This window comes from Arvicanthis niloticus, chromosome 8 (genome assembly GCF_011762505.2).
Source record: "Arvicanthis niloticus isolate mArvNil1 chromosome 8, mArvNil1.pat.X, whole genome shotgun sequence".
Taxonomy (NCBI): Eukaryota; Metazoa; Chordata; class Mammalia; order Rodentia; family Muridae; genus Arvicanthis; species Arvicanthis niloticus.
In genome coordinates this window covers 50994396-51009800 of record NC_047665.1, presented here as the reverse complement: position 1 = coordinate 51009800, position 15405 = coordinate 50994396, and the positions used below count along the sequence as shown (strand labels likewise).

The 15405-nt window shown below is 40.6% G+C and overlaps 1 protein-coding gene across 1 annotated transcript; it reads left to right on the top strand.

Annotated features, from left to right (window-relative positions):
- The first annotated feature begins 2760 nt into the window (after window positions 1–2760).
- On the top strand, window positions 2761–13819 carry LOC117713504 (isopentenyl-diphosphate Delta-isomerase 1). The gene is made up of 5 exons (XM_034509708.2): window positions 2761–3144; window positions 3908–4080; window positions 4735–4827; window positions 5177–5307; window positions 11782–13819. The coding sequence occupies exons 1-5, from the start codon at window positions 3008–3010 to the stop codon at window positions 12097–12099; spliced, it is 852 nt and encodes a 283-aa protein (XP_034365599.1). The 5' UTR covers window positions 2761–3007; the 3' UTR covers window positions 12100–13819.
- Window positions 13820–15405: the final 1586 nt, after the last annotated feature.

Genomic DNA, 15405 nt, shown 5'->3' with positions numbered 1-15405 from the left:
AAAGGATCTGAAAAGCCAAGGAATTCCCCAGGAGACTATAACCATGAAGAATTGGAAAACTCAAAGACCCCAGTAATCCATTCTGAAGTTATGAAATGTTGCTGAGTTCCCCTGAAGTATGAGAGTCTAGAACTACCTTCCTTCTAACCTTCAATGAAAACACAGCTAAAGTGCCTATTTCTGGGCTACTAAGTTTTACTTCCCTTCTATCTTTATAATGTTTCCCCTTTTTCTAGCATTCTTTTGATCAAATAAAAACAAACATAGTAGGGTAAAATATTTCAAGCCAAACATGGTGGTGCATGCCTGAAATCACAGCACTTAGGAAGCCTAGGCAGGAAAGTTGGAAGTACAAGAGAAGCCTAGGGCTATATCACATCTCAAATACTTTCGTTAGCAATAGAGACACACACTACTAGTTTAAAGCCAGCCTGAGGTTACATGATATTTCAATCACTGTCCTTGCCATAAGGAAACACCATTAGTTCAAGACTAATCCAGATTACTTATATCTTTTTTATTTTAGCCTAAGGTGCATAGCACTAGATAATTGTCTTTAAAAACTCCAGTCACAGGCCTTTGGTTTGGTCATTTGAGAAAATGCTCCCACTCTTTTGTGTGTTTATTTTTTAATTTTAAAATTTTTATGTGAATAAGTGTTTGCCTGTGTGTGTGTGTGTGTGTGTGTGTGTGTGCACCACATCTGTGCCTGGTGTTAGTGAAGGGAAGGGAAGGTCTCAGATCCCCAGAACTAGAGTTACAAATGGTTATGATCTGCAATGTGGGTGCTGGGAACTGAATTCAGGTCCTCTGCAAGAGCAGCAAGTTCTTCATGGCTAAGCCTTTTCTCTAATGTGACCCTCTCCCCATCTTGATAGGAAAAGCTGAGGCTTCTGATGACCAAAAAAAAAAAAAAAAAAAAAAAAAAACTGCTGTAAACTGTTTCAAACATAATAACATAATAGCTACAGGAGCCATTCTATAGAAGCAATACTTTAACAGAGAGCACCTGTGTGTAGCTTCCTCACAATGCCCACAGAGTATACACATTGACTGGTGCTAGCATGAAGATAGTCCAGCTGGTTGGTTCCTGGTTGGTTGGCTGGTTGGTTGCTAGTTCTTTGTTCAAAGAATTCTGAGCACCAGAGAGGGGATATCTGTTAATTAGACAATCAACCCCCACTTCCCATTTCAGCTCATATGAAGGAAAAATAATACTAAAAGGAATATTTATAATAAAGGATTATTATTCCCATTATCTATGACTTAATAGTATTTAGCAGTGTTTCAAAAATGTTTCACTCCTTAGACCAGCGCCTTGCCTAGGAAAAGGTACCTAATGTGTCTCAAGATTATCGGTGATATTAATATGATTGCTTGATAATGAATAATGAAATGTGTCAACATTTGGAGCACTTGCTTAATTCAGTACCTCAGTATTTTCCAAATGACCAATGTATAATTACAAAATCATACATAGGAAATATGCACTTGAGTTCCACAGGCATTGGGCAGAGAAGAGGGTTCAGGTAAAGGGTGAAAGCATGAAAACCTGAGATCAGATCCCCAGCACCCATGAAAAATGCCAGACATGTCAGTATGTATCTGTAACCCCAAACTGGGGACCAGAGGCATGAGGATTTGCTGGCTATATAATCTAGCTAATTCAAGGAGCTCCAAATTTAGTGAGATACCCTCTCTCAAAATATAAGGAGATGGAGGACCTGGTGAGGTAGCTCGGTGGGTAAGGACGCCTGCCCCAACCCTGAAGACCTGAGCTTGCTGGAAGGAGAACTGATTCTCTTGTTGGCCTCTAACCTCAACTCGCCTCTGAGCATTGTGCTATGTCCACATCCCCTCACAAACAAAACATTAATGTCAATATTGTGAAAATAAAATGTTAATAAAAAACAACAGAGAAAAACATTATGTACCTGAACACACACGCACATAATGCATACACTACACATATAATTGCAAAAATAATGTTACTGGTGTAATAGATTAAATGAACTTTTTCACAATTACATCAGTTATTATATTTATTCATTTATTTGGTTGTTTGAGACATGAACTTTTCCCCCAATTGCATAACATCTAGTAATTAATTCGTTTTTCCAGTAATTAATTAATTTGCTTCTCTGTGTAGCCCTGGCTGTCATGGAACTCACTTTGTAAACCAGGCTGGCCTCAAACTCAAGAGATCTGCCTGCCTCTGCCTCCTGAGTGCTAGGTTTTAAGACGTGTGCCACCAAATTTACAAAACTTCACATATAAGTGAAAGATTCCTAGCCTATAACCTTGAGTCACTGAATTTATTAAGAATGGACTGTCACATGATGGTCTAATGACTCAAATTAATCCAGTCCAAACGCTGTTTCCCCAATCGGCCACTACATTTAACTTTGCTGAACAAAACTATTCCGCATTGCAAAGCGCCTTAAGAATTATCGCTGCTGCACATTTACAGAATCTTCTTACTAGGAAACACAATGGAATAGCATGTTAAGGAGGCAGGAGTAAAGCTTCCAAACTAACACATTAACAATGATTTCTTGATTTTTCTTAAATCCCATCAAGACCAACTAACAGGAATTCCAGTAAGAAAACTGTAGTTGTCAGAGCACGCGTCTCAAGGCGTCTGACATCATTACGCACACACACCCAAGCAGAGTCAGGGGCCCGCCCTAGCCTTGCCTCCAGCTGATTGGCGTGCCCAGGCATGGTCGGAGGTGCCATTGGCTGGCGACCGACCAGGTCGAACCCGCCTCAAGAAGCCTTCCCAGTAAGGAAGCTTCCCCACCACGAAGCAGCTAGACGTGAGGACCGTCTCAACTCTCCACCGGGAGTCACCAACACCCTCGCTCGGATCCTAGGGTCGCAATCACTCCTTGGAAACCTCCAGCGAGTCTTCCAGAGCCACGCGCAGGAAAGGTGGTGCCACTGCGCGCCAACCTGGCGCGGCCGTGACGTCAGGCTTGCGCTAGATTGGCAACTGGCTAGAGGCATGTGGCGCGGACGGACACTGGCGCGAGCGATTGGATGTGCTGTTAGGGGGCGGGGTCTGGGGGCGGGGCATGCTGCGGAGAGGGTTGAAGTACTGGGCTCAGCACAGCTTCTCAGCACCTCCAGCTGGAATCTCAGGTAAGCCTCCCTTCTATTTGGGGAAGGATGGTGACAGGGGACCAGGAGGGGTGGAGTGGCTGTATGAGGCTGAGGTGACACCGTTTCCCAGCTTGACTTGCCATGGTGGCCTTTGATGTTCGGGACTGGGTGCCTGGTCCTGGAAAGCGTTGGGTGGTCCCAGTAATGGAGCTTCGGATCCTCAGGGTTGTCCATGGAAACGCCCTGAGGAGCGATCCAGCAGTCCGAGAAATGCTGGGTTCCATAGCCCTTGGGGAGTTGAGTTATAAAAAAGAGACTTGAGAAAATCTGGTCTTCGCTCCAGTGTGGAGCACTTCACTTCCAAAAATGAATAAATAGGTCTACTCCTAAGCTTTATTCTAGTTTTAAGAGAGATTTGCAGATGTTGTGGTTGGTATATATCCACGTGGGTTTTATAAAGAGATGGAAACACGTCTGCGTGTTCCTAGATCTTTTTCTTGAGTTCGGTGATGTACATTTGTATTTTCCGCGTCTTTAAATGGGTGAGAAATGTCACTTTATCCTGTGATCATGAAGTTCATTCTTTATATCCTAGCATTATGAGTTAAAGACGTTATTTCAGAAAGTTTAGTAATTCTGCACGTTTGGAATCTATCTTAGAGAGGATATTAAGTTAGTTTATGAATGTTGTAGATAAATCCTGTGAGTTGAAGTCCACTTTCACTGTAACAGTGCTCGTGTTAGAATGTCTGTACTACATTTATTTAGAAAACTGTAATTCAATGACTTTTCTCTATGTTAGTGTTCTAGGTCAGATCAAACATTCTGTCACAATGCCTGAAATAAATACCAACCATCTTGATGAAAAGCAGGTCCAGCTTCTAGCAGAGATGTGTATTCTTATTGATGAAAATGACAATAAAATTGGGGCTGACACCAAGAAAAATTGTCACCTGAATGAAAACATTGACAAAGGTACTGTCTTAAAGCATTCTTTGTTATAAAGTGATTTGTATAGACAGTTAGCTGAGAAAAATATTGAGATGAAAGGAATGCTTTCTCTTTTGGGGTTTGAGAGGGCCTCACTATGTATAGCTCTGGCTGGCTGTTGTCACAGAAACCCACCCCCCAAGTACTGAGAAATTCATTTCTGAATGCTGTCTTACCTTTCATTCCAGTTAAATGGTGTACCAATTAGATCCTCCTTTCTTCCTCTCCTGTAATATTTCTCTCCACTAAGCTGCTTCAGAATTATTTTGGGATCAAAAAGGAGGAATAGACTATTATCACAGTTCTCAAGTCTGTCTTTCTGAAGATTAGAGAGAGGAGTAGGTATTGACCCCCCACACACACACACACACACAAAGCAGGATACCAAATGGTCTGGGTTAAAGAAAGAACATTTAATATGCATCAAAGCTGCCGTTCCTTTCCTTGGTGACTGAGTTTCTAGAACTCAGTCTGGTACTGGTTTTCTAGAACTGTTCTCCATAACAGCCACAGAGAACTTCTGTTAGAAGACTGGAAAACAGCAGAACTAAGCAAGTGTAAATCATATCCTCAACTGCAGGAGGGAAAACTGGACAAATAGCTGGCAAATCTGACCAATCATATTTGTTTTGCTTTTAGGATTAATACATCGAGCTTTTAGTGTCTTCTTGTTTAATACTGAAAATAAGCTACTGCTACAGCAGAGATCAGATGCTAAGATTACCTTTCCAGGTTAGTATACTTAGTGAATAAGGTAGATTTTGCTGGGAGCTGTATTTATCCTGACTGAACTTCTTGGAGTCAAGGTCCAGAAAGAACAGCCAGGCACATGACTTCATTGATATTTCATATTAAATAATCAAAATCCAATGAGTATAATCTTAATATCTGAATTATCTATATATTTTGATCTTGATTAAGAAAGCATTAAAACTTACCCATAAATGTCTTTTAGAAAATACTCGTGGGAACCTGTTATAATTAACTTAAAATTCTATTTATCTGATTACTTATAAACCTTTTTCCTTGGTCTTTCACGGATTTGGGAAAATTCTTCTTTGTTCATATTAATATTTCCCAGGTTGTTTCACCAATAGTTGCTGTAGTCATCCATTAAGTAACCCAGGTGAGCTGGAAGAAAACAACGCCATGGGTGTGAAACGAGCGGCACAGAGACGCTTAAAAGCCGAGTTGGGAATACCCTTGGAAGAGGTAATCGGTCTTACTGTTATTAGACAGCCTATAGCCTCAGTCTAAGCATGTTAAAACACTGGTTAATTACCAGAAAGAAATTTTCAGCAATGCTTCTTAATGGAAGACTGCTCTTCTATTAAGTTCCAGACCAGTAACTTTGCTTTGAGATAGAATTTAACTATGTAGCCCAAGCTTGCCTTAAATTCTTGATCCTCCTGCCTCAGCTTCCCAGCTGCTGGAATTACAGTAGTGCATGGCCTGTGTTTTCTAACTCCCTGGTTTATGGAATTAGCCCTTCAGTAAGGAATGGTATGCGCGTTTTTATTGTTTTGGTGTTTTAAGACAGTGCCTTGCTGCCCAGCTCTTACCATCTTCCAACTAACAATATGTGTTGGCACACACTCCAAACGCAGCTAAATTTTTATTTCACTCTTTTTTAAGAAATTTCTTTCTAGATTTGTTTATTTTATTTTGTATGTATGAGCGTTTTGCCAACATTTATGTGCACTATATGTATGCCTGGTGCCCAAGGATGCCAGAAAAGAAGGTGTTACACCCCCTACATGGGTGCTGGGAACCAGATCTGGATCTTCTGGTAGGTGCTATTGAGCCATCTTTTCCGTCTCCTTTTTTAAAAAAAAAATTAATAATAACAACCTATTTTTACTTTATATCTGTTTTTCCTGCATGTGTCTCATGTGTGCCATCTACATGCAGTACCAGAAGAAGTCAAAAGAGGGAGTTGAATCCCTTGGAACTAGAGTTAAGGCCAGGTATTAACTGCCACGTGAGTGCTAAGACTCAAACCGTAGTCCTGTGGAAGAACAAACGGCACTTTGAACTCTTGAACTACCTTTCTGGCCACCCTCTTTATTTCATTTTACACTTTACTTTATTTATTTATTTTTGAGATTCCATGGATCTCTGCGACACGCTACCTCGCCGATAAGGAGCAGGTCACATTCAAGATTCTTCTGACAGCGTCTTTTATTGTTACAGCTCTTTTAGTTAGAAGGATGCAAGATGGAGAACAAAGGAAGGACAGGAAGGACAAAGGAAGGACCCCAAGCCCCAGAATGTACTGACTTATATACTATCAAAGAGACATGATCTGTCCTCATTGGCTTACAGACCGGGGTCTCATTTACGTACCCACTGATAGTACTATCAGAGGGAAAATTCGCACCTATGCGTGCGCACAGCTGCAGACACCAAGGCCAAGAAGAGCCAGGAACAGGAAGCCAGCGACATCTTCTAATGGCGAGCGTATAGCTACTTCAGCAAACGCAGCATGGCTCCTAACATCTCCCCCTTCTTTATAAATAGCATAAAGTGACTAGAGACCTTTTGTGCCTTAGTCCCGTGCAATGGGAACCCGAGCCCTGGGAGGCATCAAAAGGCTGTCCCGTCCACAGCTTGGTGCAATGGGATCCTGTGCCCACAAGCATGCATAAACAGAACAGCGTCTCAGCACTTTAGCATATTTAACCAAGCTTGAGGGGATGCCCCAGTCTCTATGGCCAAAAATGCCTGAGCAATAATTACTTTATCACGTTGTTGTTGAGTTTTCATTTTACAGAGCAACCAGAGTAAGATCAATGTCCCTCCAAGTAGCATACAGCCAAACAAACCTACCCCCACCCACTCCTTAAAGAAGGAAAATGCAGAAAAGAGCCAAGAGGTAAAGTCTTTAAAACTGATTATATCAAGACTTGTATTCTTGAGGTCTAATATCTTCAACTGTAATTCTTCTTGAAGAAACTCCAACTCCTGGGTCCAATTCCCCTTCAGATATTCTGAAATAATAGAACTGTTAACGAGGGAAGAATTATCAAAAAGTAAGGGGGTTATACATAGGGAACGTGTGGTAGCCACACAAGAAAGTTGTACGACATCTCCAAGCGCTTGTAATTATTGTTGTAATAAGTCAATGAGCTGATTGACCAGTAAGACCCCTGAGGCCAATGAGCATCAGTTCTCTTCACTGTCTCAAGTGAATCGGATGCCTTTTCAGTAATATGACTAATAACTGAGGGTGTTTGCACTTGATTGGCCATGGCAATACCTGCAGTCACTGCAGCTGCAGCAGAAACAGTAATGGCAGTGATTATAGCTGCTGTAATGCCAAAATCTCTTTTTTGTCTCAATAATTGTACGATAGGAAAATCTTTGGGGTCAGCTTCAACAGGTACTGGTACAAATGTGGGAATATTCACCACAATTGCTGTCCGGTTTTTTCCATTCCAACATTCTGTTAAGTAACATGTAATATTAGGACTATGGCAATTAATTATTGAGCTGTTTTTAAACAACTCTTCATCACATATAAGGAAAAAATATGGTGCTTGAACACACACTAGCGATGGCTCAAGCGTATAATTAGAATATTGTTGATTAATCTTCAAATTAGATAAACTGATCTTTGTTTTATTACTTTGCGTGGTCTCCAATCGTGTACCACTGACATTATTAAATGTATGGAAGCTTCCTTGTAGATTAGCAAAGGCTGATATACTAGTAGATGCCTCATTTATAATTAGAGATTATCATTTATAATTATCATCATTTATAATTATCATTTATAATTATCCATTAATAATTATTATCATTTATAATTATTATTATTTATAATTATCTATTTGAAAAATGGCCACTCACTCCCAGGACCAGAGTGAGTGTTATTTGTTTTAAATCTTTTTAACTTTTGATTAAAATAGAAACCCTCCGATAGTTTAAATTTCTGTAATTCTGGTGGTTGACATGCTGTAAATATCGGAGGAAAATCTAATAATGGATAGCACCATGGTATCTGTCTTTTAGCGGTCACATTAAGAGGAGAATTATCAGGTAATGGTATAGTTATATTGCTAGTGAGCATAATGGTAGTGATATTAGAAGATGTATTATCACCACCAGTTCCACTTCCACTAGTTGCTCCAGTACTTATTTGTGACAGGGCATTCATTAATATCCCTGTGGGAATTTTATTAGCTACAAGTGGATCTTCCCAATATCTCAATTTTATTTTTGTAATTTTAATACATGGCCCTTTCCCAGAGCTAATAGTCTCATTTTGGAAAGTAAAACATAATGCCGTATTTAATTTTATTGTGGTGGCATTATATGGTTCTGTTTCAAACTTAGGCGTTTTGATGCATGGTGCTTCCATGGCACAACTTGTGGATAAGAATAAAGGAAGTTTAGTCGAATTAGCATGTACAGGCATTGGAACGGGCCATGTTCTCACTATTGCCCACAGAGGTAGGCTGCTCCTTATGGGAGTCCAAAAAATTAATATCAGAAACATTGATGTCCACAGCCTCTGGATCCGGATTTTCTTTTTCTCCATCCTTCACTATTCTTGTCAATCTTGTTGGTACCCAGATCGGATTTTCTTGCTCCTGTGGGAAAACACAAATAGCTCCCCTGGCCAGTTAGCATATCTCCTAGCCTGTTTCTGTTTTGTCTTCCACACAAGCAGCTGCGGCACCGATGGCAAACTGCCAGGTGCATAAGGAGGATCCGGACGATATCTTTCTTTCTCATAACGAGCTGCCTCCTCATTAATTCTGTTTGTTTGTCCAAATCCAACCCATCCTGGGACGAAGTATCGTCCTCGTTTTCTCCCTCCTCAGAGGACGTCTCCTCTGAGGCGGAGTCATTCAGTGTTAATTTTCTAAACCCAGACAAGGCTGGATATATTTTTTTATATTTCTCTGACTGAGCTATTTTCTCAGCTCCATTATCTTTTTTCTTTTTTTCCCCCTCCTTCTTTTTCTGACCTGGAGGGCTTAAAGGCTGTTTATCATTGCCTTTTCTTTTGCTAGCATCCCCTTCCTTCTCTGCTTCTGATAGGCTATCCTGACCTTGGCATTTCTCATCTGCTATGCATGCCTGAATCATCTTAAAAATAGGTAACGTGCCTGCTCTCAATCTTCCCTCTTCCTTTTCTCGGGCTACCTCTTTAAAAAACTTCAAAAGAACCCCATCTGAAATAGTCAAGCCACTTTCCTGCAGCAGCGCCTGCACTGCCACAAGAGCTGGCTTAAACTGTTGATTGCCCATAATTCTTTATCTACAGAACTGGGCGAACCTGCACAGTTATCTACCTGTGATTTACGGTTCACTTTGAAAAGGAGGACATGTAGACTCCCGTTCCTTAATATGCCAATTAAGGCAAAAGCAAAACACGAGAACAACCACCGCCCAGGCAGGGATAGCGAAAGCAAGGCCAAGCATAGGATCCACCATATCTTACAGAAAAGTGTCTAGACTTACTGCACCGTCAGTTCTGAATCTTGTTTCTGCGAGCTAAGCAGGGTCCTTCAAGGTAGACGATCCTCGGGGTGTCGGCTTCACTCCCGGGTTTCGGCACCAAAATGCGACACGCTACCTCGCCGATAAGGAGCAGGTCACATTCAAGATTCTTCTGACAGCGTCTTTTATTGTTACAGCTCTTTTAGTTAGAAGGATGCAAGATGGAGAACAAAGGAAGGACAGGAAGGACAAAGGAAGGACCCCAAGCCCCAGAATGTACTGACTTATATACTATCAAAGAGACATGATCTGTCCTCATTGGCTTACAGACCGGGGTCTCATTTACATACCCACTGATAGTACTATCAGAGGGAAAATTCGCACCTATGCGTGCGCACAGCTGCAGACACCAAGGCCAAGAAGAGCCAGGAACAGGAAGCCAGCGCCATCTTCTAATGGCGAGCGTATAGCTACTTCAGCAAACGCAGCATGGCTCCTAACAGATCTCATGTGGCTCAGGCTGACCTTAAGCCGTAACTGAAGATGACCTTGATCTGATTATCTACCTGCCTTTATTTTCCTAGTGCTGAGAATACAAGTATACACCATAGGTTTGGGGATGGAACCCAGGGCTTCATCTCTGCTTGGCAAGCCCTCAGTGAGCTAAATCCCAGCACTCAGGAGGCAGGGGTAGATGGCTCAGAGTTTCAGGTCAGTTGTATCTACATAGAGAATTCTAAGGTAGCCAGGGCTACATGGTAAAACTTCGCCTCAAAAATAGGTTAGAGCCGGGCAGTGGTGGCGTATGCCTTTAATCCCAGCACTTGGGAGCAGAGGCAGGCAGATTTCTGAGTTCAAGACCAGCCTGGTCTACAAAGTGAGTTCCAGGACAGCCAGGGCAACACAGAGAAACCCTATCTCGAAAAACCAAAAAAAAAAAGGTTAGATAGGTAGGTAGGTAGATAGACAGACAGACAGACAGACAGATAGAAAGATAGAAAGAAAGAAAGAAAGAAAATGTTTTTAGAAGGAACTGAACAATTCCAAATTCCAGGGAAATAATTCATTCAGGTGTGTGGCTCATGTTCCTAAGGATGTCCACAAGAAAACATTCATCTCTGATTTGATCAATTGTGACAGCCAACTTTGTAGACTTGAACAAAACTATGACTGTGATTTTAAGAAACAAATTTTAGGGCTAGCTAGCCCTGAACTTATAGAGATCTGCCTGCTTCAGCTTCCAGCCAGCATGCTAGAACTAAAGGATTATACCATGGTGCCTGACTAAACTGCCCTCCTTGAAAATTAAGACAGAGTGTCTTGTATGCTGTTGAATGGTAAATGTTTTTCTGTAATAGCAACTTTAAAATACATATGCTACATTCTAGTTTGAATAACTACTTTTTAAAATTTTGAAAACAAATTAACTTATGTTTGGTCTCAGGAATAAAAAATTGAGACATTCAAGACAGTAATAATTTTTCATATATTTAAAAGCTCTGATTGTAATATGCTGCTGTTATTCAAGATAAAGGGCTGGGAAGATGGCTCAGCTAGGAGCACTGGCTGCTTTTCCAAGGGGCCCATGTTTAATACTCAACACCAACATGGCAGCTTACACTCCTCTGCAACTCCAGTTCTAGGAGATCAGTTGCCCCCTTCTAGTCTTCCAAGGCACCAGGCACACACCTTGTGCACAGATGCACATGCAAGCAACACACTCGTACGCAAAGAATACATTTAAAAAATAAGATTCTTGAGGTGTGTTAATTTTAGGTTATCTTTTTCACTAGTCAGTTTTTCCTTCTCTTTGGTTTGGTTTTGGTTTGGTTTGGTTGTTTGTTTGTTTGTTTGTTTTGGTTTTTCGAGACAGGGTTTCTCTGTGTAGCTCTGGCTGTCCTGGAACTCACTTTGTAGACCAGGCTGGCCTCAAACTCAGAAATCCGTCTGCCTCTGCCTCCCAAGTGCTGGGATTAAAGGCGTGCGCCACCACTGCCCGGCCTCTTTGGTTTTGTTGTGTTTTTTGTTTGTTTGTTTGTTTGTTTGTTTGTTGAGGCATACCTCTTTGTTTGTTGAGACATACCTCACTGTACATCTCTGGCTAGCTTGGAACTCACTGTACCTTAAACTCAGAGAACCACCTAACTCTGCCTAAGTACTGGGATTAAAGACATGCACCCTTCTGCCTGACCTCATCAATAGTATTATTAACTGATTTTTCTTTTCATGTTTTAGGTTGATCTAAATGAAATGGATTATCTAACAAGAATTTACTACAAGGCCCAATCTGATGGTATCTGGGGTGAACATGAAATTGATTACATTTTGTTTCTGAGGAAGGATGTAACCTTGAATCCGGATCCCAACGAGATCAAAAGCTATTGCTATGTATCAAAGGAAGAGGTCAAAGAAATTTTGAAGAAGGCAGCCAATGGTGAAATTAAGTTAACTCCGTGGTTTAAGATTATTGCAGATGCTTTCCTCTTTAAATGGTGGGATAACTTAAACCATTTGAGTCCATTTGTTGACCATGAGAAAATACATAGACTATGAATGTGTAAATGATTTGAAAATTTTTCTACCTAGCAAAAATAGTTTGGTTTGGTTTTAAATTGGACTCCCTTGTATGATACATAGGTATTTTACAACCAGAATTTGTTTTGAGAAAAGAAAAAAAAAGGAAAACTCAACTAACTTAGTTTTATATTATTTATCCCATATATATGCACTGATGTTTATAAAAGACATTTAAGAGCAGTTATTGTGAAATTATGCCATAAGTAAAACTTAATGTAGCCTGTCCAAATACCTGGCTATGACAAGATTGAAGAAATAACGAGGACTCATTTTTTACATTTTGACTAACACTTTCAGAACACTTTGCTAATTGCCAAGTGTTTTTTATATCATTGGATTTTTATCATACATCAGAAAATTGAGCAGAAGACCCCGCTTAGCTGCTTTGAAACAGCACTAAGAGATTAAATGGGCAGGGCTCAGGATACAGCTCAGTGGTACCATGATTGCCTTGTAGGCATGATGCCATGGATTATTGGGGTCCTAATCCTAAAGATAATTGTAACAACAATAATAACAGATAGAGCAGGTTCAAAGGAGAGTAAGTGGCTCCCTCGGTCTTCATACAGGATGATTAATCTCAAGAATCCTTGTATAACCAATGCTCTGGACGCTCAAGTCTATAGAAGATGATACTGTATTTGCATATAACTTACGCACATCTTTCCCCACACTTCGCCTCATCTCCAGGGAGGTTGTAGCACTAAACACAGTGTAAATGCTAATGTAAATGATTGTTGTACTATGCTTTATGATAAGGAGAAGTCTGCATGTACATTACAGATCAAATATTAATACACAGTTGCTTTGAGCCCTTGGATGTTTCACTCACAGATTTGAAAGGCCAGTTCTGCATACTAACTTTTGTCATCCTCAGTTGATTTTGTGCTTTAACCATCCTGAAATAATTATTTTACTACTTAATAGTAACTTACTTTTGGTAGTAATGGTAACTGATTAGCTATTCAAGCAAAATTTGTTTACAATCATAGTGAAAAAGATGGTTAGTCATAAGGTGGAAGGGGTTGAGGAAACCTTTGACACTACCATCGATGGGCCTAGAGCATCTTGTTGTAGGGGGCTGGCCTGTGTTAGATGTTGAGTAGCATTAGGACCCCTTTGTTAAGACAACCAAGAAAAGAAAAAAACTGGAAGAGTGGGGAGGGTTTCTTTCTCTGTGTAGCCCTGGCTATTCTAGAACTCAATCTGTAAACCAGGCTAGCCTCAGAACTCAAAAATCTACCTTCCTCTGTCTCCCAAGTGCTGGGATTAAAGTGTGTACCACATGGCCAGCAACAACCAGAATTTTAATGGGTGATACCAAGGGTCCCATGACGGGCTCACTGTTCTATTATCAGGGCTTATTTAGAGGTGGAGGCAGGAGGAAGTAGCGCTGAGGAAACATTCAGTGACTAGATTGATATCCTGGAATAGGCATATATTAAGATTTTGAGGTTATGGAATAGGCAAATATTGATACTGTGTTTTGATTCATGTTCTTTTTAAAACTTGCCACAGGTGTATCAAATTTGAGCTCTTCAGACAGCTTTATTCTTAAGTGCTGCATAATGGATAATTTTTTTCTTATAAAAATTTTATAAACCTAATTTCTTGCTAACTTAGAACAGTTGATTTATCATTGGAGATATGACTGTGTAGCAAGTATTTATTGAAAATTAAAGATAAATTATTTTAATATTGTCTGGCTTGTTAATATCTGGATATAATGGTTAATCTGTGTATTGTATCTTAGACATGATAAATGCTATATACCTTTAACATATTTAAAATACTTCTAGTTTTATTTTCTAGGAATTGGTTGACTGCACATGGTTAGTTCCCAGTAGCTTTATATAGCTAGTGGCTATTACAATGAATAGTAGTCTTAAGCTATAACCTGGGACTCTATAAGTGCAAGCGTCAGGTATTACTATATTGCTAGAATGTTGTGAGGACATGATTTGTACAAATAGCTGGACCCAGTAAACTCCTTAGTACTGTCATCTTTTAAAATAAGGGATTGTATCCTCTCCCAACACATAGCTACCTCTGACCTTAGGACTGTAATGTCGATGTGTTAGTTAGTTTGGAAGGATAGTTAAGGTGTTTAGTTGGCTATTGTATTCCTTCCCCTACTGGACAGGGTGGGAACAACAGCTTTCCCTGATTATGGAAGAAACACATTAGCAGAACACACCTAAAATGAATCCTGGTGAAAGGTGACTTTATCCCTTGGATATGCTGGTGTAGTGGTGGGATTCCTTCTGTTGGATCAGTCTCATCTGCTGGACCCTTACCAGGGTACAAGGGATAGAAATCTTATGGGATGACAAATCTTGAATACCTTGCAAAGGTAAACTGTATTTTTTAAGGTCTTTGCTTTTATTTTTTTAGCCTTAAGGATGTACTTTTTACAAGGTGAATTTGAGCACATACTTGTATATCCTGAGAAACAGCTTTCTGCCTTAAATTTTTATGTTCATGTATGTGGTATTGTTAAGGTTCAGGAATTGCCAGAGGATGATATCCCAGACTCAAATAGCATACAAAAGCAAAGGGCGTTTATTCAGCTGAATTTCCTGTATGCTGGAGTCTCCCCATTTGGGGATGGAGACTTCTAGTGAACTCTCAGGCCCAGCTCTTATTGTCAGGGGATTCCAGGGAGGGCTATGTGCCCTTTTCCTTTAGCCCAGTCTCTAGAATCTGACTGATTCTATAGTTGGTTAGACTCTGGAGACGTCCCAGGGGGTTGCTTACTCATTCTAGTTACCTGTTCTTACTTCAGGCCAAAAGGAAAGGCGTCCTCAGATTGGCTAGCTGACCGCAGGTTCTTGGATCTGGGTTCTCATTTCTGGGAAACAGAAACTTAGGCCTAGCCTCCCAAACTGCCAGTTTGCAGCCTGTCTTGGAGTCAGCCCGAGTCTGGCTAATTCAGTCTCCTCAGTATATATGCACATGTGTGTCTGGATGCCATACATGTGAAGACTAGAGGAAGATGTTAGGAGTCTTACTCAGTTCCTCTTCGCCTCAGTTTTTGAGGAAGGTTCTCTCTGAAACCTGAAGGTAGGCTAGCTGGCTAGTGAGCTCTTCTGATCTACCTATCCTTGTTCCTGATGCTGGGGTTACTGGGACAAGGGAATCATGCCCAGCTTTTTACATGGGTGCAGGGGATTTGAACTCTGCTCCTCTTCACAGCAAGAGCGTATGCCCCCTGAGCCATCTCCTCCATCTTCACATCCTTTATGCTAGGTTTCTTGTCTACATGAAACCTAGATTTAGATT

Coding starts and splice junctions, on each gene's coding strand:
- LOC117713504 (XM_034509708.2), top strand. CDS start 3,008: ATGTGGCGCGGACGGACACTGGCGCGAGCGATTGGATGTGCTGTTAGG. Junction 3,145..3,907: donor ACCTCCAGCTGGAATCTCAG/GTAAGCCTCCCT, acceptor TCTCTATGTTAG/TGTTCTAGGTCAGATCAAAC. Junction 4,081..4,734: donor GAATGAAAACATTGACAAAG/GTACTGTCTTAA, acceptor TTTTGCTTTTAG/GATTAATACATCGAGCTTTT.